We start from the raw sequence: 24,345 nt of genomic DNA, 5'->3' as shown, positions 1-24,345 counted from the left end.
GGTGGCAGGAAGATGGCGCTTTCTCCTCCCATAATCAGTCTTACTGCTAAAATAAACCGGAGTCATGCCTATCCCAGGGACAAGCAGATAAATTATGGGCTCCCACTGACCTCTAGCCCCAATCCAAGAACAGTTAGTTCTGATATCATGAAATGATCACTAAAGATAAGGGTTCTACAGCAAAGTGTGGAGAAGGAAGCAGATGGTGCCCAGCTATCAGTTGGAATAGTGTCTGGGGTCTTAAAGGCTTGTATTCAAACAAGTATCCAAGTGAGGAGTCAACCTAAGTCCACATGGAAGAAGCATACCAGCTTGTATGATCCAAAGACAACAATAACAATATTCAAATATGACAAAGGGAAAAGTATCAGAGTCTAAATTGTGAACACACAATTTGTAGAAGGCAGTGGAGGGCAGTGGAAGCCCCAAACCCATCTGCAGAGTTATCTAGTCTGGTTAAGTGGCTGGCAGATCCCCATGAGATTCTTCTAGGTGAGAATATTTCTTGCTTATTCCATGACACAAATTCCTTCCCTGGCCTTTTAAATATTCAGCGTGGTCTTTTTCCCCCTTACCCACTATTTGTTCTTATAGCTCTGTATTATTATCCTTAACACTCTTATTTTTTGTTTGTTTGCTTTTTACTGTTTCTATTGGGCTTTCCAGTTTGGGTGGCACAGGAGAGGCATAGAGGTAAAACAGATGCGGGGGGTTGTAGGGGAAGTAGGGGTGGGGGGTGTGAGAGATACGGAGGGTGAGGGGATTGGAGGAACAAGCAGTGTATGTAGGCAGGGGGAGGGAGCACTCTCGAACTCATGATGTTGACACAACTCATCCTAAAAGTCGCCCAACCATGGGGTGGGGCGGGGGAGATGCTCTAACATTGTGGTAGTGATTGTTCAACTCTTCTTATGACTCAACTATTGAATTGTGTGATATGTGGATTAAATGCCAATAAAACGGTTTTCTTTAAAAAAAATTCATCTTGGAAACCTCCGGGGGGCAGGTCTACCCTGCCTAAAGGGTGGCAGGGTTGGTCTGAGTGGGCATTGACTCGATCGATGGCAGTTGTTTGGTTACTTTGGACATATTGTCGGGAGAGACCAGTCCCTGGGACAGGACATCATGGTCAAGTGGAGGGGCAGTGATACAGTGGAAGGCCCTTGAGATGGGCTGACACGTTAGCTATAACAACGGGCTCAGGCTTAGGAACGATTTTAAGGATGGTGCAGGACCAGGTTCTTTGTTGTTACGCATAGGGTCGCTATGGGTCAGAACCGACTGGATTGGGACCGACTCCACGGCAGTGGGCGTGGGTTCTGCAGGATCCCACCAGGTCCCATGGGAGGCACTGCATCATTCCTGAAAGTCAAGGGCTCGGAGGAAACACGTGGCCCTCTTCTCTGCTCCCAGTGCTGTGTGACCCTAGACAAGAGCTTTACCCCGAGATTAGGTCCTTGGATTTACCCCGAGAATAGGTCCTTGGGGTCCTTCCTGCTGGGACTATCTGAGAGGGGACAGAAGGGTGAGCTAGTCTGCTGCTCCTGTTTCACAGGCATTGGCACTTCAATTCTAGTTCCTCAGGACACTAGCGGAACCACGACAACGCCGTCTCACCGAATCCTCACAATCCATCTAAGGAGGGCCCCACCCTCCAGCTGAGGGTCACAAGACCGGGAGGGAATTGCTCAGCGCCAAGGGTGGTACAGAGAAGGCAATGACAGTCAACGACAATGGCACTGCTGCCATAATGCAGACAGCCCTCTGCCCAGATCGAGAGCCAGGCTTCCCAGCCTGGTGTAGCTGCCCAGCCTTGGAGGGCTGAGCTGTAGGTGACACTGTCCAGCTGCTTCCCAGCAGGCCATCGGCCCTGGGCTCTGAAGCCCGGGTCAACAGAATGAGTCATCCCTGTCCTGGGTGCTCAATGCCACTGGATGAGGCCTGACAGCCTCTTCCCACAACTCCCAATTCATTAGGGAAACAACCAAACAAGCTTTGCGCCACAATCAGGAGGCCCCTTTTTGGAGTGCCCTACAAAACAGGACATATTAAAAAGCAGTTTGGGGAGCGAGGGGGTGGCAGGTGATGAGGGATTTGCATGTGGGCAATGAGGGAGGGCTGGGCACCATCTCTCAAAGCCCTCTGCTCTCCCACACACTCCCAGGCCCATTAGCACAGGCGACAGGCAGGGGATTGATGTGCCCTCTCCCTCCTCAGTCACCCAACCGACTCTGGGAGGCTCTCAAGGAGGCCTGGGGCCAAGAGCCTGGAATATTCAGCCACTTTCTATGAGCAGCGCCCAGCCCGCCTCACTTTAATATTGCCACGATTCTTCACACTGGAGCTGCAACAGTGCAGAAAATGGAGCTGCTGTAATTGTTAGATTGTGTGTCAGCCTGATAAGATGTAACAAATATTTTCTTCCCCACCAGGGTCTGTTTCCCTTTGGTAATGGATGGAGAAACTTCTCATAGTCGGCGAGGGATCGGTCGTAAAAACTTCGCCTGGAAGATTAATGTAATAATCAACGGCCCTGCTCGGAAAAAAAGGGAGAAAATTAAAATAACCCTATCTTCCTACCTATCCAGAACCACTTCCCTCAGTTTGGAGCACACAGATGAGTGAGGTGGGCCATCCTCCGGTGCACCTTGACGGCCCCAAGAAGCAGGTGCTGTGGCCTTGGGAAAGCAAGACCCCCACATCACCTTAGCCAGGCACAGGTCGCTTCACTGTGCCGTGCCGCACAGGGGCTGCTTTGGGCAGGTGGGGAGGACTTCCTTCGTCAGAATGCTGCTGTGGCTTCCGCCGCCCTGCTCCTCGCACACGAACACTGTGAAGGTTTTCAGAGGCTGAAGTAAAAGGCCTAGCTTTTGACCTCAGGGGGGCGGGGGTGGGGGGGGTTGTGTGTGTGTATGTGTGAGAGAGAGAGAGAGAGAGAGAGAGAGAGAGAGAGAGAGAGAGAGAGAGACACTTTCGGCAAGTCACCTTCCCTGCACCTAACCTGCTTCTCTTACCTGCTGGATACCGGGGTCCCGCCATGGAGGCCCCTGTGTCTACTGCAACTCAGAAGAAAGCAGTGTAGCCGGAGGAGCCACACAGCTGACTCCCAATCTGCTTGCTCGCTTACTAGTGAAAGTGGCCTCACCTGACCCTGCACCGTACTCCTCGGTAAAGTGGGCCATGACAGCACCAACATACATCTCACAGGGCTGTGAGAGCAAAACAAAACGCCAGTGGAAAACCTATAAAAACCCATTACCAAAGGAGGAAAACCTTCAACAAGACAAAAAAGCCAGCTGAGAATGGCATCGCCGAAGAGTTCTATTTAACTCCAAACTCTTCCCGAACACAGAAAAAGGCTACTCCTCTCATTCATTCTATGAAGCCACCAAAGTGTCAATGTTACCACAAAACCAGGAAACTACAGACCAATAGCCTTCATGAATGTAGAAAATACTCAAGAAAGTTCTAGCCAACCAGATTCAGCAGCCTATCAAAATAAATAAGCAAATAAATCACAAATCTCCATTAGGTAGGATTCAAACCAACATACAAGGGTGGTGGTCAACACCAGACTATCAATTGATGTAACTCACCACATCAATAAACAACAAACCAAAGAAAAGAAACCCACGATCATCCCAATCGACAAAGAAAAGGCTTCTGATAAAATTGAATACCCTTTCCCGTTAGAAACTCTCCGCAATCTGGGAAGAGTAGGGAAACTCCTTGGCATAATGACGGGAACGTACTTGAAGCAAACAGTCAACATCACTCTCAACGGAGAGGTTGAAAGCACACCCTGTGAGAGCAGACAGGACAAGGGTGCCCACTACCACCCTCTTCTTCACGACGGCACCGCAAGTTCGAGCCAAAGTCATCAGGGAAGAAAAGAAAAGAAAGGTCATCCAAATTGGCCAGGAAGAAGTAAAACTATCCTTACTTACAGATGACAGGGTCTCACACTCATAAAATCCAAGAGGGTCCACAAGGAAGTTACTAGAGCTAATGGAAGGGTTCAGCAAAGTAGCTGGGTTGAAAAGATCTACATACAAAAATAAGCTGGTTTCTCCACACTAAGAAAGTCAACTCCAAAAAGTAAATCAGGAAAACCAGACCAATTACAATAGCCCTCCCCTCCAAGGGATAAAATACTGAAGAGTAAATCTAACCAGGTACGTAAAAGACTTGTCAAGAAAAACTGCTTCAAGAAGCCAAAAGCTGGCTACGTAAATGATAACATATGATCACGGGACTGAAAGGCAGCGTTGTGAAAATGTCGCCACTCCTAAAAGTGACACATAGACCACAATCCCAATCCAATGTCAACAATATTCTTTAACAAAACGGCAAAGCTACACTCAGCCTTACATGGAAAGAAGTCCTGCAGAGCAAAGCCATTATCAAAAATAAAAGCCGTGCTTTCTGATGGCTGAACTTACTAACACCTATGGCGGTGGACAAGTCTGATGCTGGCACAATGGCGCATGGGCCAGTGCTATACGGCCGACGACAGCCCGTTCCCGATAGCGCGTTGAAGTCCACTCAACAGCAAACACAGTGCCTTAACAGACAGTGCTGGGAAAACTGGATGTCCATCTGAGAAAACGAGAACAGAATCCATGCCTCATGGCATGCATACAAACGAACTGAACAACTGGTCTAGACGTTCAACCTAAAACTATAAAGGTCCTGGAAGATACCACAGGACGAACGTTAGGGGCTCTACTTTATGGCATAAATGCACTCTCAAGCAAAACTAAAAATGTACAAATTAACAGAAGATAAATTGGATAACTGGACCTCCTAAAATGTAAATTCTTCTTGTCAATCAAGAGTGAAAAATAAAACCTACAACGGTGGGAAAGAAATTTTGACACTGATACATTTGACAAGCTCTAATCTATGACACACAGAAAACTTTAACACAACAATTAGACAACCAATTTAAAGTTGGGCAGACTTGGTCAAAGAAGACATCCAGGTCACTAACAAACACATGAAGAGGGCATCGTGACCACCAGCATGCAGAGATGCCATCGCACCACTGCACACATGGTCCCGATAAAAGCCCCAAAGAGGCAACGACCAAGCAAGACACTGAAATGTGAATGAGCCAGCCATCCTCCTACTAGCTATCTACTAGAGAAATCAGAGTAACATGGATAAACACACACACCCCCATGTTTACCACAGCACTGTTCACAGTAACAAAATACAGAAACAAGTGCCCATCAATGGACAAATAAACAAAAGGTGATACATACGTATCGAAGTGTGTGGGGCAAAATGCTAAAGAGTTAGTCTTCACTGGAACCTATTACCAGTGAAGCTGGGGGACCTTATGGTGACGGAAGCCAGTCAATCACAGCGGGACCAATAGGTTCACACACAGAAAGCAGCGTTCTTGATGGTTCCCAAGGCCAGTAGCGGGAAGGCAAAGCAATTTACTAGTGAGTCTACACACCTTAACTCTTGGTGAAGGGAAGCTAATGACCACATAACACGGGATGTGAGCACAGCTTGACCAAGGTTAACGAAGCCACCGAGAGGAACCAAAACGTAAGTCCCCAAACAAAACACAAGCTCGCGGCCATCAAGCCCATTCTGAAACACTGCGACCCGAGACCCTGCAGGAGGGACTGGCGCTGCCTCTTCGGGTTCCCAAGGCTATTATTACTACAGTGAATGCTGGAACAGGCTCAATGCGGCAACAGCAGCAGTGGAGCGCAAACCTTGGTGAGCAGTTACATATGCGCTGCATGGATGTGGGAGGTCCAGGGAAGTACACGTGCACACACAGATAGGTATAGCTGTGGGTATTTGCATTTAGCCTGCTCTCCCTAGCTGAGGATTTAACCAACTGAAGATCAAAACTGTATTGGAGGGGAAAATCAATCCCTTTGTGGTGTACTGTGCTATCTATGTAACCTTTACATTGAGATGATCTCAAGTACACAGGAGGACGTGAGGAAGTTATCCACAAAGGACTTGATTATCCTTGGATTTGGCTTATCTACAGGGGTTCCTGGAAGGAATCTCCTGCAGGTACCAAGGAAAAGTTTCTGTGCTTTGTGTATATTTATATACGAAAGTAAAAACAAAAAGCTACAAAATCATAGGAAGCTTTTTTAAAAACAAAAATGTCAGGATGTGAAGCAACCGTTTCTCCACATAGCCTCTATCCAGGTGTGTATATTTCAGGAGGTGGTTCCAACTCCCCCCAGGGAATCTGGGCTCTTCAATTGACACTGGACTTTGGCACCTTCAAATGACTCAAGCTGTACTCCTTTAAATGTTGAGTTTGAGAACCAAAATGAGTCTGGACGTCCAAAGTCAGGGTTGTACAGTGGGTGAGGTATAATCTCCTAAAGATATTCTCCTTGAACAGATCTTGCTAGTGATGAAGAATTAGATGCATTGCTGGGATGGAAAATAATTCTTTGGCACACAATTCCTGGCCTTTTTTCTCAACAATGCTCTTAAAAGCTTGCAAGACACAATTACTGGTCTCCTGCCTGGGTCACAGGAAAGTAAATGAAACCAAACGTTCAAAGAACCAATTAGCCCACTGGGCTATGGCCCACAGGCACCACAACCTCCTCTAGTCTGAGACCAGAAAAACAAGATGGCGCCTCACTACCACCACTGCCAACTGTGACCACAACATACAAGGTCCTGGTGACCATGGGAGAAGAATATAGACCAAGAATCAAAGTCATAAAAAAGATAAAATTATGAGATGAGAGGAACCCCCAGCTGTTGCCCGAGTTTGTCCTATTGTAACAGGAACTGAAGCCACTCCCAAAGGACACAAAACAAGAGAGTGGTCTATAAAATAGTATTACCTGGAAATTATGGAATGAAAATGGGGAAGGCAGGGTAGAAACGGGGAGAATGCTGACAGATATAGCAACCAATGTCATGGAACTATTTGTGTAGAAGCTATTGAATGGAAAATGAAAGTGCTAAATAAACCTCCACCTAAAATGTTCAAAATTAAACAAAACTCTAAGTAATGATATATAGTACAGTATGACACAGTAAGTTCTTGTTATGTATTGTTTCTTTTTCTAAAAGGGCCTGAGTCCAGAGGCCAGAGACACAGGTACACCCTGCAAGGTAGCTAGGTACTATTTTAATTAATCATTTTATTGGAGGCTCTAAACTCTTTGAACAATCCATTCAACCAATTGTATCAAACATATTTGTACATTTCTGCTTTTAGCCCTTGGTATTAGCTTTTTTCCTTCCCTCCCCTCCCCTCATTATAGACCCTTGATAAATCTTATTTTCATACCTCACTGTCTGCTTCCCTCCCCCCGATGGTGGTGTTCTACAGCGATTGGTGTAGTCGGCTCCCCAGTTCTCCCCTTCTTCCACCTTACCCCTACCCTCATGGTATCGCTACTTCCATTGCTGTTCCCGAGGGGTCTGTCTGTCTTGCAATCCATGTGCCGAGAGCTCCTGTATGTACCAGTGTTCATGCTCTGGTCAAGCTGAGTTTGTAATGTAGAACTGGTGTCATGATAGTTGGGGGAGGTGTGGGGAGAAGCACTAAAGAACGAGAGGAATGTGTGTGTTTCATCGGTGCTATGCTGCACCCTGACAGACTCGTTCCTTCCTTGTGACCCTTCTGTGAAGGGATGTCCAATTCTTTACAGATGGGCTTTGGGTCTCCACTCTGGGCCCCCTCGTTCACATCAATGACTGATTGTTTGGGGTCTTCTGTTTAATACCTGATCTTGTCATCACACAGGGGGGTATGCTTCTTCCATGTGGGCTTGTTGCTTCCTTGCCAGATGTCTGCATGTTTATATTCGAACCTTTAAGACCCCAGATGCTATATCTTGTTATAGCCAGGCTCCATCCGCTTTCTTAACCACATTTGTGTATGCACCCCCTTGCATTGTGGGAGTACTTGAGTAGAGGCCCATAGTCCGTTACCATAATACGTAAACTGTAAATATATGTACACAGACCTACATCCTTATCAATATATTTACATTTGTGCATGCCTATATTTGTACTTCTATCAATGTCTTTTGGGTGGCCAGGTATTCTGTAGGGAAATTGACAAAGCCTGGCTGCAAGCTCTCCAAGAGCAGGATGGAATCCCCTAGGAGCCTCTCCTTCCCCCTGAATATACCTATCCACAATTCTCACTCATAGGAGATAAACTGCCTGTCCCATAAGGACCTGACAGCTAGTAGTGTAGAGTGAGCCACGACTGGATCAGGATGACCATCTCAGTCCCATCTCGTTCACTTAGTAGCAGCACTGAGATCCTGCCTGTAAGGGCAGAGAACCAAGGCATGCAGCTGGCAGGACAAAGGCCAGGCCTGGCAGGGGACAAGCAGAATCCAGTGTGGTGAACAACTGGGTGCTGCCAATTCATTCCCTGAAAAAGGAGCAATAATTCCCACCCAGTGGACTAAAATTTGGTGACAATGATGGGGGCATGTCAAAGGGGAGAGGAGCCACCTGAAAGGCTCCAACAGCCAAAGTGAACCAAGCTGAGCAGTCAAAGAAAGGAGCATTGGAGGAAAACCCAAAGTATAAAGTGAATGTGTATGAGTCCACACTGATATACATGATTAGCTGAGCCCAATCCTCTGTGGAGAATTCCAGAGAATTCAGGTACTCAGCCTGCCACAAGGTAAAACATAGCTCTCCAAACCTCGGTGTGGGATGTACACCGAAACTTCCTGCCCAAGAGGCCAGTATGGAAAGTGGAAAGAAGACAAACACTATCTCCCTCCTCGAGTTTAGCAGGGTACACCCTTGATGTGATGAGAACAGCAATTCTCCCCTGAAGTCTTCTCCCCAAATCCTCTTACCCCTACATATACTCAAGAGGAACATTTGAGGAAAAATATTTTCCGCAGGCTGGTGAACTGTTTTAACAGACAACTAAATGTCACGTGATGCCCTGGATGGATCCTGGACAGGAAAAAATGACATCAAAGGGGAAACCATGAAAATGGGAGTAAAGTGTAATATCTATCAACACTGGTTCTTTATTTGTGATAAAGGACCATCCTAATGCACCATCCTAACACTAGCGAATGCTGAGTATACACCACTATTGTCATAATTCTGGAAATCTAAACAGCTCGAACAAAAATTTTTAAGAGAAAATGTTTTAAAGCGGTAACATCAAAACAACCTGTAACAATTTATTAGAAAAGACACCAGGTAATGAAGGGTTCCTTGAAAGCAGCCACAGGAGAAAGTGTGATAATTTAAAACGAAATGCTCTCCACACTGAACTGGCAATGCAGCCCGCCGTGCCTTTGGGTGAAGAAGCCCCGCCCAGGGCCAGCTCTTGCACCAGCGGGCCCGGCCAGGCCCGGCCCAGCAGTCTCTCCTGGCGGAAGCCCAGGGCCAGCTCACTTCATGTACTTATCCTGCTGATCCGCCAGGATTTTCGCCGAGGACTTGGCATCATAGAAGAGCTCGCTGATCTCCTCCACGTGTTCTTTCTCGATGCTGTCCTTCCCATTGATCTTAGCCAGAAGGTTGGCTGGGGTCAGCAGCTGCACCGAATACCTACAGTGGACAAGGCCAGGGCAGAAGTGACACCGAGGTCATTTAGAGGGGGGCTCCCCTCCCCCAAAGTCCGCCCAGACACTAACACTGAGCCCACCATGAGCTGCAGGCAGAGCAGAAAAGGACAGAGACCCTTGTCCCTCTTCGAGATCTGCAGCAATGACCCCATTAGAGAGGGCAAAGTCACCCACATGGCTCAATTCCTTCTCCTCAAATCAATCACAGTCTGCGAGGCCCCCATTAGGCAATGACTCCACTGAGGCACACTGGTGGGCCAGGGGAGAACAATCTGTCATGGTACCCAATAACCAGCAGGAGGAAGGATGGGCAAGGCCCAGGCAAGTGAGCTGCCCGCCGTGAACCCTCATCTCTGGTTCTACCCGCCACCTCTGCCCTGTGCCACCCACCAGCTCCCCGCTAAGGGGCACGTATGCTGACTTTCTAAAAATCATTATCTAAACATGCTGTTTGAACATACAGTGTCTGGGAACAATGTCTACAGTACTCATGGCAGCCGCCAAGGACCCCTGGCCTGTGAGGGGTGGCTCCGTGGATCCCCCAGTAGGGCCAGCCTCAGCAAGAGCCCGCAGGCCGCGCAGAAGGTCTGCTGCGCTGGAGCAAACCTGGCAGCAACTGGCTCCGGAAGGGAAGCTCACCTCAGAGTGGTCTTCGTACCAATCTCCCCGAGGTGATTCAACGCCTCCTCGCTGATGTTGATTCCCTCTGTCTGGGCTCGGATCTTAATGATCTTTCAGAGAAGAAAAAACATGGTCATAATCAGTAACTGACTACAAGTTTCCATTTAAAAAGGTGAACAAAGTGTTTTAAAAACAATTTTGTTCAGTGTTCCTCATCCTGCAAAGCAGAAGCGCAGCTGGGCTGGTGGCAGAGCGCTGGCCTGGCACTCCTCGGCGGCAGCACGTCTGGCAGCTGTGCTCCTCGTGAGGAGGGTGCCTGGCACCAGCACGGCTCAGCTTCTGCTTCCTCACCCAGCCTCTTGGGTGTTTTAGCACACCTGCACCAAATCACGGTCTCTTCCAAAGCTCTGCCTCCTGAGTGCGGGCACCACCACTTAGAAGCACTCAGGCAAGCAGAGATATTTTTTTCATTTGCTTGGTAAATACAATGGTTACATAAATCAAAAAAAGTTACTTAAAAAATTTATCACTCCTCATAACATCACTGAGAGATCTACTCTATTACAACGAGGCTGCCGCTCATCGCTGCTGGAGGATGTGGGTGAAACTGGAGGGACAGGCTGGCGATGGGCAGTCACAGCAGTGGCCCTGGGGCCCGCAGCCGCGCCCGCACTGAGTGATAAGCCCTCCAGGATAATGATGCTGTGTGGTGTGGAGCAGAGATAACTCCAGGACTTCGAGCCTCATATAATACAGGAATTTTTCACTTTGGCAGCTTTGTAAACAAGATATCAAGAAGTGCTTGTTTAAATTAAAGGCATAAACACACACCTGGGGTGGAGGCAAGACAGTGGACGGAACTGAGTTCCAAGCTCAAGCGTCACCAGGAGGGAAAAGAAAGGCCAGGGTTATCTAATTCAGTCTTTCCCAAAGTGAGGGATGCACCCCAAGAGGTACTGGAACCATGGGGGCTGGGGGGCGGTGTGTGCACTTTATTCTGGATTGGGCTGTAAACGTTAATTGCCAGGGGCGCAGAGTAATGTTTTTGGAAAGGGGGTGGTGGTAAGCCAAGTCAATCAGGGAACTGATGGACCACTTCCAAACCCCATTCAGCTCGTCAGGCAGAGCTCTGAGGACGGGGCCACAGGGGTGGGGGCTTAGCCATGGTGCCAAACCAAAAACCAAACTCACTGCCATCAAGTTGATACCAACTCAAAGCATCCCTAGGGCCCCGGTAGACCTGCCCTGTGAGTTTCAGAAACTAACACATACTTTCTAAGTAGAAAGTGTCCCCTCTCTCCTGCAGAGCAAGGGTGGTTAGCAGCCCAACACATAACCCATGAGGCCACCAAGGGTCACCAGGATGACAGGTATCTGTAAATGGAAAAGGCCCTGTACTCACTACAACAAGTGGGGGACAAGCTTGTGGTGAGGGGGTACGTGTATCCAGGAGGGGTGACCCTGAGCGCAAGCCATCAGTGGCAAAGTCCAAGTGTGGTCAACGGAGGCTCTTATTTTTCCAAAGATAAATACTCAGATTTTTTTTTTACAGGAAATCTCTAAACATTGGCAAGTTGTCCATACAATTCACAAACACAGCCAAAATGCGTCTGTTTAGGCAGCGGGCCGGCCAGTGTGTGACTGTCCGGGAGTCTTCTGAGGCACCAAGGCATTGCACGCACTTGATCATGGTGCTGGTGTGGAGAGTCCCACCTACCCACCCACCCAGGAGACACTGGCCTTGGGGAGGGAGCAGAGCCCGGGGTTCAGCTCCGGGAGTGTCGGGGCACCATGCGCTCACTGTCTCGGGCTGGTCAAAGCAATCAGAAGAGCTCCTACTTCAGACGGCTCGGAAACGGACAGTTCATAAATTAGATCTTTAATCATTTAATAACCTGCAGGGATAGTTTATGAGGATGTCGGTGCTGATGGCAGAGTACACAAGTTATATTTAGTGGTTTTTAAAAAAAACCAAACCGATGCCAGGCTCCAGTGTAAGTGCTAAGGGTTGTTCCTTGAAGCACCATGCACAATGCAGGCCCATCCCAGAAGCCTTAGGGCCCTGCTCTCCCAGCACTGGACAAACTGTTCCCCGGGATGCATGGACCATGCTAAGCAGGGACCCTGGGCCTGCTGCTCAAGTCACCAGAGGACCCTCCTTCTTGCTGAGCCACACACCTTAGGGAATCCCAAAATGGAAGGAAGGCCTGAGGGGCCTCTGAAGCCCTGAGGGCTGGTGCGAGCCTGCCGTCCTGGTAGAACCACAAGGGGAGGGAAGGCCAATTTCCCTATGCATAGCCTAGGAGGCATCATCCAGCAGCAGCAGAACATCATCCTGTGACAAAGCCCCCAACACGGGTACTATCTCCTAGGGAGCACACAATCAATGTTATGAACTGCAGCCTTTTCTGTATTTTGTCACTTCTGGTTCTGAAAGGAAACCTGACAAGGCCTTACATTCCAGGGATTCATTTTTGCTGGACAGGTCCCTGGGAATCAGGAGGACTGTAGGAGTGCCCAGAGGCGGCAGCTCTGGCAGAGAGGCACCTAGCAAGCAATGTGACTGAGCAACGGTTACAGGAGCAGATGCCTGGGTACAAACCGGTCCCGCCACTCAGTAGCCACTCGTGGGCTTCGTGTACCTGGGCAGAGTGTTTAGCAAAGTCTTGAAGACAATAGTTTTCCTTGCCTCAGAGGATGATGTGGAATCACACAAGGTTGTGATTGGCAGAGGACTGGGCGACAGTCCAACAAAGTAGGCCCGTCCTCTCGTCAGGAGGTCAGTGCAGCCTCATCTCGTCACACTCTAGCCCTGGGAGAACCTACGCTGGCAAGGAGAGGCTTGGGGGCAAGGGCAGGCGCAGTGCTCGCTGCCGCAGAGGACCACCAATCCATCAGTGAGCAGTCGGCATGGACACGGCAGGGATGGGCTGGCTCTGCAGCCTAGACTGATTCAGTCCTAACAATTCAACAAATGACAGTCATACCTACTACCTGAAGTATAGATAAGGGGAGAGAAATCCTGAGTGTAACATTCCAGGGCAATGCTTAGCTCTCAATTGGTGCTCTAATACCCACGCAAAACTACAACACTGCCATCGAATCAATTATGACTAAACCATCTGGGTTTTCCAAACTGTAACTCTAGTTGAAAGTAGACAGCTTCATCTTTCTCCCACAGAGCAGCTGGTGGTTTCAACCAGCTGACCTTGTGGTTAGCATACCAACGCATTACCCACCATGCCACCAAGGCAAGAGGTAATTCCCCCAGAAAGAAATGGGACCGACTCACTCACTCTCTCACTATCTTACTCTCTCACTCACTCACTCTCTCACTCACTCACTGTCTTACTCTCACTCACTCACTCTCTCACTCACTCTCACTCACTCTCTCACTGTCTCACTCACTCTCACTCACACTCACTCTCACTCACTCACTGTCTCACTCACTCACTCTCTCACCCTCACTCTCACTCACTTACTCTCTCTCACTCACTCACTGTCTCACTCACTCACTAAGAAAAAAAATAAAGAAAGAAATGGGACCATGCCCCCTGGGAAGAGACCCACCTTCATACATTTCTGTCACTCACCCCTCAACCCCGAACTTAACACAAATTCAAATTTAGCTCACACTCCAGAGCACACACCATGTGCCAGACAAGGAGTGCGCGGTTCTCTTACATCACGGTCAACCTCTGATAATGCTCATCTCCGTGCCTCTGACGAGTTAAGGACTCAACTACAATTTGCCAGCAAGGCCTGGAGCACCCCAAGGAAGCCGGTCATTGACCCCCTGGTGTACAGCAGGAGCCTGCCAAGGACGACTAGGGCTCTTGCCTCCCCACCTCTGGTCAGGGGTATTCTACTGCCTCTGTGTGTCCTGGTGGGGCAGAGCCGGCTCGCCCTCCTAGCAGCGCAGAAGCGCCCGGGCCTACCATGGGGTCACGTTTTGCTGGCGCTGGTGGCCACCAGTGTTGCTGGTTATATTCAGATGAGAGCGATGGAAAAGTGCCCCCAAGACCCCAGGCAGGGGGTGGGGTCTATGAGACGCCAGGCTCTATCCAGTTAGCCTGCTGGACTTCTCAATGAGAAGACTGAGGCTCAGAAACAGCGTGATCGAAGCCAAGCGGTGGATGTCAAGTGCCACTGGCTGCCCTTCGGCACAGCTGTCACTGAACACTGGAGGACTGAGGTGGGGAGGAGGGACTCACCTGCTTCATCTCCTGTGGGGTGTACAGCATGGTCCGGATGATCATCACCCGGTCCAGAAGATCCAGAGGGATGCCGTGAGGAGAGATGACATCCTCCGTGCCTCTGCAAAAGCCAAAACACTCACATCAGCCATGCACCCCAAGACAAGAACCTGGAAGCACAGGGTGAGGAGCTGACAAAGCCAAACACTCAGTATCCCGAGCTACGTAAGCCAGGCCCAGGCCCACAAGGTAATCAGACTAATATCCAGGTAGCTTAAAAAAACAACTTTACTAACTTTGTAAATAGCAGTTATTTACTGGCAGAAGAACACTGGCAGAGAAAAGCAGCCTTCCATCATTGCACTAAAAATGATTGCCTGGAAAACTGTTAGCTGATAGCTGGCCAGACAAAAGATCCCCTAGACACTTAACAAACCTCTCTCTCTCTCTCTCTCACATGCAGTTTTATAACTTATACCAAGTTTGCACATCTTTTTATTACTTTTGTTTCTACTGCTTTAGTCTTAAAATCATGTTTAAAATATAACTATCCATCAAATCAATCCAATTTTTGCAATATTATCACCACTCTGATAAACAGTCATCTGATCGTGAGCATTTCTTCAGCACACCTCACCGCCTTTAACAGAGAGTGCCCGCCAGTCTGGCCCTGCTGTGAGTGACTAAGCGATGGCCCTAGTTCATGCAGCTACACCAGTGAGCTGCTCTTCCCGCGGAGTGCCCGGCCCCGCCTTCTCTGATTCCTCACTGTCTTTCTGTTTGGAGAAAGAGGGAAGGGGACCGTAGTGAAGACTAGCTTCTCCATGACTGCTACTGAGGCCTCTGAATGCTTCCCCTGATATGCATGTCATTTTTCCTAGGGGAACTGTCCAGTAATATTGTTTGCCTATTTTTTCTTTTGAGAGCTTAAAGTACTTTTGCGGAGTCAAAAGAAGACCAGGGCAGAGACTGGGGACCCTCTGGGCTTGGACTTCACCACAGGGTTTGGAAGCCCTGTGGGCTTCTACCTCAGCCTTCGGAAGCACTAACAGCAGCAGGTCTACATCAGCATCACTTCCAGCCTTCCTTGATGAGCAAGATGGCTGAGAGTTTACTATCCTGTCTAACCAGTATCACAAAAATAGGCATGTTTTAAAACCCCTCTTTTCCGCAAAAAGCATTTCTTTAAAATATTTTCTGAAAAATTCTATCACAATTCAAATTTCTGTATTTGGTGTACCTATCTACAATCTTCGAACTAAGCATGATAATCCTTAAGAGCTACACTTAATTCTATTTAGGCCAGAGGGTTTTGTTTGTTTTTAAGTCTCACTTCAGACTTCTTTGTCCTGTTTCAATATCCTAAGGACAAAAAGATAGACATTCTACAACATTCACTCAGACATAATAACAAACTTTAAAGTTTAGAGGAAAAATGACGTGTTCCCTTATAAAGAACATAATTTGTAAGAAGACATTAGGAGACTTATTTTTTTTTTTTACACTTTTGAGTCCATAAAGATGAAAAATGTAAACAAGACGTTTGCTGTAAAAAGACTACTGGGAAGGAAGGAAGAAGAGCCGCCGTGTCTGCCGGTGCTTTGGCAGAGCCTCAGATGCGAGGCCTGGCAAGGCGGCTGCGGATTCCCATGGGTGGAGCATTCATTCTATCTCTGGGGCTGGAGCTTTCTCTAAGTGTGCAGTTGCTGACCGGAGGAAGGCATCTGCCGATTTCTACAGAAACTCTGGATCCGTGAAAGGACTTTCAGGCGATGAGGGAAGCTGGCGTCTTTCAGAGCGCACAGTGATGTGGAACGGAAAGACTGTCTTCAGAGTGGTTCCATGAACGTCACCGGCCTATGTCCTTGAACTGTGAAATACGACTGTGGGCGAAGGAGTAGTTTCTCTTGGTAAATAAACAATTAACAACAACAAAAATAGACTACTGGAGAGTGGAATGTATTTTTCAAGAACTAAACTAGACGACATTTTTGTCTTAGGCACAAAGCTTCTCCTAGAAAGCGCAGTAGTGAAAAATGGTTCCCAAAGCTCGATCCGCTCGCTCGCCACACACTGGTCCAGGATGCCGCTCAGGAGAGGGGCGGAGCAGCTGTGTAACATTGCACAGGCGCGGGGTGGGAGCCCGCACTCTCCTGCACGCGCAATTCCAAGCAATAAAATGCACCACAGATACATTATGGTTGAGAAAGCACATTTCTTCCCGCATCCCAGAAGCTCATTTCTAACTCTGGCTGGCCTCAGCTTCATGTTGATTTGAACACTTTGGCACTCAGGAATTGTCCAAACTGATTTCGGGTGAGTCTCTTCTAGCTAATGTTTTGGGCTGTGAGAGCACAGGCCCAATTTTTGCTCAGAATCCAACACTTTCTTATCTATCGGGACAAGGCAATTTCTGAAGCTATACCTCGACATGTGCACGATGACGTTATTACAAATCAGCTGTGTGTGTGTGTGCGCGCGCGCGCATGGAGTAACTGCTGAAAGCCACCTTGGTATGCACAGGGCAAAGGAGGATAAGGAAAAGACAGAGGATCACAGAGAGGCAGAGTGCTCGCTGCGTTTCATCTCAACAATATATGCACTCATTACACTAGCTGCTTCCAACTGCAGCCCTAGCACAACAGCATCCTGTGCACACACGCTGTGCTTGGCGCATACACGAGCGGGTTGCATGCAGTGGACAGACTCTGGGATCAAGGCAGCTTGGGCTCCTGTTCTAACGCTGCCTACTGTAACTTCCGTTGGGACAAGTGACTTAGTTTCTCTTTCTTCACCCCAGTAGTTTCACCTATGAGGTGAATCACACTAATAATCTCTTAGTCAGACTTAGAAAGATTAACCAATATTTGCTAAATGTTAGGCAGTGGCTGATTGGAAACATAAAAAACAACTTTTTGTTATAGAAATAACAATTAAAAATCTGTTCATAGAGAACAAGGTATAATCTGGTCATAGTAGCTGCTAAAATTCGAGAGTTGGAGCAGCAGATGGAGCATTTGGAGCATGTCAAGGCAATACATATTTTTAGTCTTTCACACTTTACAGCAAAACTTAAATGGAAACTTCCAGTGTCTGGAATTAAGGCCATACTCTAGGCGCAGCAGCGCACAACGGGGGCCATTTGAAGGAGGCTCTCAGTGGGGAAGACTGTGGCAGAATGCACTTTGTCCTGGAAGCCAGGAAGCCCTGGTGCCCTTTCCTGGGCTTCAATTTTTATATCGGGACTTGGGAATTCCTCAGGATCTCTACAGGACTCAATTTCTGGGAACCAGTGAAATACACCCAACCGATGGTCTGTAATACATGACAGAGCCTGGATATATGCTTTAGCAATGCCACCATTTATTGTGATGCTTTCAGGTTTGGGGGGCATTACTTGTTACGATCATCTCAAAAGAGCTCTTGTAAAAATCCTTCTGACATTTTCCACATCTTAGAAACTGAAGGAAGGGCCTGCTTGTCTCTCAAATGGAAATAGTCAAGATTCTTTTTCATCAACATAAATTCATCTAACATTAAAAAAAGGTGTATTCCTATATCCAAAGAGAGATATACCACATCTGACACTGTTAATTTTTTCACCAAATATTTAACAGCTCTTGACCCAGGCTGCTCCAGAATGTAACATGAATGCTTCATGTCCTACGTCAATGTCAACCCAGACACTGGACAGTGAATTCTAAGCATAGAACAACCTCATGATCCAAGGACAAACAGTACCAACAATTCTCGTTTCTGAAGTGACTCACTTAGACACAGGAGAATGGCAACTAAGCAATCTCCTCTATTCGTGTTCACACCGTATTGCAAAGGTATTACCTTACTGAAGAGCAAGAATGTCATTTTGAGCACCAAGGTGAGCGTGACAGCCGTGGCATTTTCAGTTGCCTCCCATGCATGTGAAAGCTGGAATGCATTGAGAAGAATCGATGCATCTGAACTATGGTGCTGGTGAAGAATACTGACAGTACCGTGGACTGCCAAAGAACAACCAATCTACCCTGGCAGAAGTACAGCCAGAATTGCTTCTTAGAGGAAGTATGGTGAAACTGCACCTCCCATTCTTTGGATATGTTGCTAAGAGAGCTCAGTCTCTGAGAAGGACATTATGCTTGGTGAAGTGGAGGGACAGCAGGAGAGGATGACCTTCAACAAGACAGACGGACACAGTGGCTGCATCGATAGGCTGAAACCCAGGGAACAAGCATGAGGACGGCAAGGGGCCGGGCAGTGCTCGTTCTGTTGGACACGGGGCTGCTAAAGCTGGCAAAAAACTCGCCAGTCCGAGCCACAGAGCTGAAGAATGACTGTCCATGGGTAAAGGGTTATCTGCGAATTAAATATGCTCTAAAATTGGCTTTGGTATTAACTGGTTTAGGTAATCTGTGAATGTACTAAAGTATCAACGAACTTTTAAATAAGCGAATTGTATTATGTGAATTAAATCTTAATAAAGTTGTTGGTTTTTTGTTTTGTGTTTTACAGCAAACTTGGGGTTCCTTCTGCCACTTAGGGCTCTGGCCTAGGAACTTCAGTGACACTACGTGACTTGTGGAGAGAAACTCCTGCAAAGACTCGTTGAGCTTAGAGGCCGTATCTCAAAATAAAACTGAAACTTGCTAAATTTTTCGAACTGGATGAAGACCAAACTCCCCTGACAGTTGAGGATCCCAGAACCCGGAAGAGAAAGGACTTCCGAAGACAACACACTCTTCGGCGTTCACAAGTCTATCTTTTCCACGAGGACACTGCTCCTCATGGAACGTCCTTTATGCTGCCCCACCCATTCCCATCCACACGGAGAAGTGGCCCAGAGGGCTTGGGGGCTTTTGCTAGGGCGCAAGAGTGAGAAGCTCCATGATCTCCCTGCTTTCTCAGAAGGCCCTGAGACCAAGCCATGAATACTGGCAGGACCAGGAGATCAGGCCCCAGGGGTGCAATACTGTAGGCCAGGTGTGAGGGGACATTTACCCGGCCTGCTGGGTGTTTTTACCCCATTTTGGTGTTTTACTTCAAAATAAGATATGTGCAGTATGCATAGGAATTTGTTCAGTTTTTTTTTTAAACTATAGTCCGGCCCGCCAACTGTCTGAGGAACAGCGAACTGGCCCCCTGTTTAAAAAGTTTGAGGACCCCTGCTCTAGGCCTTAGCTTATATGAATACTTTACATCTACTATTGAGGGCAGTGAGATTCAGAGAGGTCAAGTTACCTAGCCAAAGTTATGAGCTTCCATTTGCCTCCAATGCCTATGACTTTCCATGTGGGAGCCAGCTTAGTCCCACGCATTCCATGCCCCAGAAAAGACACAAGGGTCACCCACTAAGGCCCTAACCACAAAAGCTACCTATGCAGAGACCTCAAGGCCAAAGAGCAATTACTGGAAAGGACCAAACTGTAACAACTGACCTTCAGGGATGTCATCTCCACCCATCACCACTACTCATGACCCCAATCAGCTGACAGGGCATCATCACTCAGGGAAGCAGCATGAGCTAGCGGCGAACAGTGAGAACTTTGGGGCCAGATGGTCCTCAGGCTTCAGCATCTGGCAATACTGTCTAGCTTTTGACATGGGCAGGTCAACTCCTGCCTGAGTCTGGAGATAACACCACTTATCCCGGTGTGTTTGTGGGAGTGTGTAGGCTGATCCATCACAGAGTGCTTTGGACAGTGCCCACTAGAGAGATAGAGCTCCCATCCTCTGGTTCTTCTTTCCTTCAGAGCTCTGGAGGCTCAAGGGCAAAGAAATCCCCAGCTCCCCTCCAGGGACCAGCAAATCAGATACTGCCATACCTATACAAGTGCAAGTCACCATTTCACATCTTAACCCAATCTGTGACAATGGCCTCTGGAGTCTAACTCTGGATTCAGATCTCAGCCTCACTGAGTGGTATAACCTTGTCATCATCTTGGCGCCTTCGTTTTCTTATCTGAACAATACGTCGTCAATCAGTCACTGAGATCACCAACGTGCCAGATACACAGGATACTTCTACATATTATTTGATCTTTACTACTTTTCACATTATTATCTCGAATTCGAAGACCCTCTCTCCCCTCCCATCAGGGTTTGGCCCTGAAGTCTTCTTCTAGAGCACACAACCCTACTTCGGTTCCCCGTCTGACTTGCAGAAAAGCCCGCTCATGGAAAGTGCCCCCTCAATCTCAACAGCCCCCATCAACTCAGCTTGTAGAGTCCTGGGTCAAATCACCCAGGTTGCTGACTCAACAGAGCCGTGTCCTGCTGAGGAAGTTCTGAGGTCAAAGAGCTACATCTAACGTTCCCGTGTACCTATTCCCTGGGTAAGGTGAGCTCCCTCTTTCTTGACTGGGCAGAGTTAAGATAAGGTGACCTGAGTTGTAAGAGACCTTGGTCTGGGGCAGAGAGAGGTCCTAGGCTCTACTGGTGTCGGCTAGGCTGGTTATCTATCTAGTGTGGAGAGCTTCTTCGCAGAGCTCCCCAGCAGGGGGCACTATCGTACAAGCCAGGGAAAGTCCAACAAACACGCTGGGTCTGTGAAGCAGGAAGTCAGGCGCATGGCTCACCTACCTACCTGGTTTCCAGATGATGCCCAGGTATCAACAGTGCTCTAAGCCTGGGCTTTTCCCAGTGGCCAGCTGGGCACTAGGCTGTGTCTTGTCAACACACTATTATGATAAATGATCACGAGCTGCTGTGCTGTGAACTTGAATCATGCACTCAAACTCTAATTCCCCGTGAGAGTGATCAGCTAGGGAGGGTGAGCTGGGCGGGGTGGGGCCTGTTCCTGGTCCTGCTTACAGCACTACAGGAGCTCTCGGTAGGGCTTCCCCTGAGCCAGCAGCACTGGCTTTTGGACCACCTCAGGGGGATGATAAACTGCTCTCTTAAAAACAAGCTACATCTTTAAAAGGGCCCATACCACTCAGAGGCAAGTTGAGGTGAATCAGCAGTTTGGGTTCCAAACATGGTTTTCTCTCATTCTGTGCAGGATTTCCTCAGGGCTGCTGTTCCCCCCACCACTACACTCTCGGCTTAACAAGCCCCTGGCTACCCGCCTATGCCCCCTGCATTCACTGCAGAGATTGTTCACACAGGGCCACAGAAAATCAAAGGAACAACAGGACTCCCTGGTACTGAGAATGCTGACACTTGAAAGACACGAAGGATGTCAAGTTAGCATGTCCTCAGGGACCCAAAGCACCAGGAATTCCCCTCTCCCAGCTCTAGGCCTTTCTTGGCAGGGTAAGTACCACAGGGGCATTCTCTCTTCGGATCCTGAGCCTGAACACCTCCCTTTCTCAAGACAGCCAGGGAGCAGGTAGGAGGGGAGGGATGCACATATGACTTCGAGAAGGCAAGGCAGAAGGACAGAAAGCATACAGTCCTGGCTTTCTTATCAGAACCACCTGGGTTCTCATCCTTCTCGAGGACTTGGGCTAAGTTATTTTGACATTCACTTCTCTCATCTAGAAAACAAAGCCACTGTCTTCCTTCCAGAGCTCAGTGGAGGCTCAGAGCGGCTCATTTCTCTTACACGTCACCAAGTCCAGCCCCCAGAGTTTAGATTTCCCACTTTTCTCCCGGGGTCTGACCTGACCTTTGCATAAGTCAACTGGAGAGAGCCACCTGAGAGGTGCTATATTCAGCAACATTCAGGGCGGCTCGTGCCTTGTTTGGTACATAAACCACCTCTGAAGCCAGGGAACATGGGCGTGTTTGCTCTCAAAGTGAACATGATCTCCCCTCAATTTCATCCCCACAACACCATGATGTTAATGACCCCACCAGAGAATTGGAGCCCATGGCAGGCAGGCACCCTACCTGATGACACAATTGCCTCGGTTGGATGCAAAGATGACAATGGGGGCAATAGATGATTCCAGGGCCCGGTGCAGGTAGGTGAAACACTCAATGTCCAGCATGTGGACCTCATCAACAAACAGCACCCCTGGGACCAGCTCGGCAACGCCTTGGTCAATATACTTGTTCACAACCTTGTTAATCTCCCCTCGAAGTTTGTCTAGGAGGCAAAAGTGGACAGACAAGATCAGTACAAGGTACCAGGGGAAACTCTCAACTTGCTCACCTTCTATGTTTAATCCAAATGCCACGTTGACAACTAGCTAGATAACTCCAGGGAAGTGGGGCGCCCAGTCCAGACTTTAATCTCACTGGCTGAGGTCACAAAATGGCACCCTCCTCTGAAGATATGTTGAGTTTAGAAAGGGGTTTGTAGAATGGGAAGCACTTCATGAGGGGCATACACATCTCGGTTTGTCTCACACCCACCCTCATCAGCTCCCTGCCTGATCTCAGAGACACTAGCATTTGGGAGCCTCGGATTAAATGAGCTTTCATATGCAAATTATCCTGAGCAGCACTCAGGAAATGACCCTTTCTTTCAGTCCTGGGTGACAAAGCTTAGGTTAATTAACTTTCAATCAAGTGCCCAACTAAGCAACGCTGTAGTTAGAATCCTCTCTGGGGGGAAACAGGAAGAATGAGAAGGTTTGGAAGGAAGGGGCACGGGCACACACATCAAGCGTCTTTGAAAAGTTAAAGAAGCCATCTCGTTTTCCAATCTAGCCCTGTGGCTGTCTCGGGAGAAAGTGGCCCACCCAAGCTCTGGCACTCGTCACCAAAGCCAGGAGGCAAAAATGGCCCCAAAAGGATCAGTGACAGAAACTGCTCTTGATGACCAGAAGAAAGGAAGGTCTCTGATCATCCCACTGGCTGGACAGCTAACAAACAGTTGCTACTTAAATCCAGGAAGAGAAAAGGGGTAAAATAAAGGGCTGGCCACCAGAGGGCTTCTCTCAGAGAAGACTGGGACCCCCAGAAGGTCAGGCAGGCCATCTGCGGGACTGTCCATGATCCACCCTGGGAGTTACCCTGGCAGAGCCAAGGTTCGCAAATCGACCTTTCTAGAACCTCAATGAGAAAGAACCTGCTGCTGTCTCCGTTTGTGAGGATCAGTGAGGGAGATCTGACACAGCGAAAGGAGACTAGTGAGTGCACTGGGTCAGAGAGCACTCCCTGTGTTTCAGGGCTGTCTAAGGGTAGCCACAAGCTAGTAGTTTCAAGGTCAGAGGGATTCACTCACAACAATTTTAGAGAGCATACATACCAGAACCCACGGCCCTCAGCTCTGATCCCTGCTAGCAGGCCAGCAGTTCACTTTACCTGTGATTTCTGTCTTCTTTGGCTTCATCAACTGGCCCATCATGGACAGGATGTCTTGTCCACCCTGCAGAAAACAGACTTACTTATAAGGAAGGTTCATTCTGTAGAACAGTGGCCCCATGAAAGACTTGTTACTGCCTGTACCCTCCTTGCCAATGGCTAACACTACTGTCAGCACGAGGAGAGGCGGGTGCTTTGTCATTTATTCGGTATTGAGTGGTCCCCATGGTTACTAGGCCTTGTGCTCATCACTAAAATGTAAACAATTACAGGTGGCAAATAACAACTGATAATCAGAGCAGGAACTATTATACGGCTTTTACAGAGAAGAACCACAGGGTCCTGTATCGCAGAAAACCCGGAGATCCAAAACGACTAAGTAGCCAAACAGCCAGTGCTGACTTCCCGTTTCTAGTGCAGCACCTTTCCAAAATCCAGCCTGGGGCAGCCATCCCACCTACTGAGGGGTCTCTGGTGCAAGACAGCCATCTCTCGACCAAGTCTGAGAACTGAAACACCCAACGAATCCAATTTCAAGCCAAAACCCCTCCTAATGCTTGTGTAAGAGGCAGCCTGCTTAAAGATGCAGATGAAACTAACCTGAAAGCCCACCAACAGGGAAGAAATTGCTCATTTTTAATTATACATTGGAATGTCATTAAGCAACACACTAAGTAAACACATTTGCCTGCGTTTCCTGAGTTAAGGCACAGTCTCTAATAGTTTCTAATCCGCGTAAGGATCAGACAGGGCTCTATCTCAAACCCAAA

At 48.2% G+C, this 24,345-nt stretch overlaps 1 protein-coding gene across 1 annotated transcript in view; it reads right to left on the bottom strand.

Moving 5' to 3' along the window:
* Positions 1-8,997: 8,997 nt before the first annotated feature.
* RUVBL1 (RuvB like AAA ATPase 1) overlaps positions 8,998-24,345 on the bottom strand; it is a 52,474-nt gene continuing 37,126 nt past the window's right edge. Inside the window, exons 7-11 of the mRNA XM_075550129.1 lie at positions 23,576-23,639; positions 22,214-22,412; positions 14,405-14,507; positions 10,209-10,300; positions 8,998-9,552 (exon numbers count right to left, since the gene is read on the bottom strand). Coding sequence (XP_075406244.1) covers positions 9,393-9,552; positions 10,209-10,300; positions 14,405-14,507; positions 22,214-22,412; positions 23,576-23,639 — 618 coding nt within the window. The 3' untranslated portion in view covers positions 8,998-9,392. The remainder of the gene's footprint in view (positions 9,553-10,208; positions 10,301-14,404; positions 14,508-22,213; positions 22,413-23,575; positions 23,640-24,345) is intronic.

The sequence above is a fragment of the Tenrec ecaudatus genome, chromosome 5 (genome assembly GCF_050624435.1).
Source record: "Tenrec ecaudatus isolate mTenEca1 chromosome 5, mTenEca1.hap1, whole genome shotgun sequence".
Classification (NCBI taxonomy): Eukaryota; Metazoa; Chordata; class Mammalia; order Afrosoricida; family Tenrecidae; genus Tenrec; species Tenrec ecaudatus.
Note: the sequence above shows the minus strand (reverse complement) of the source record. Positions and strands in the feature narration are given on the sequence as shown.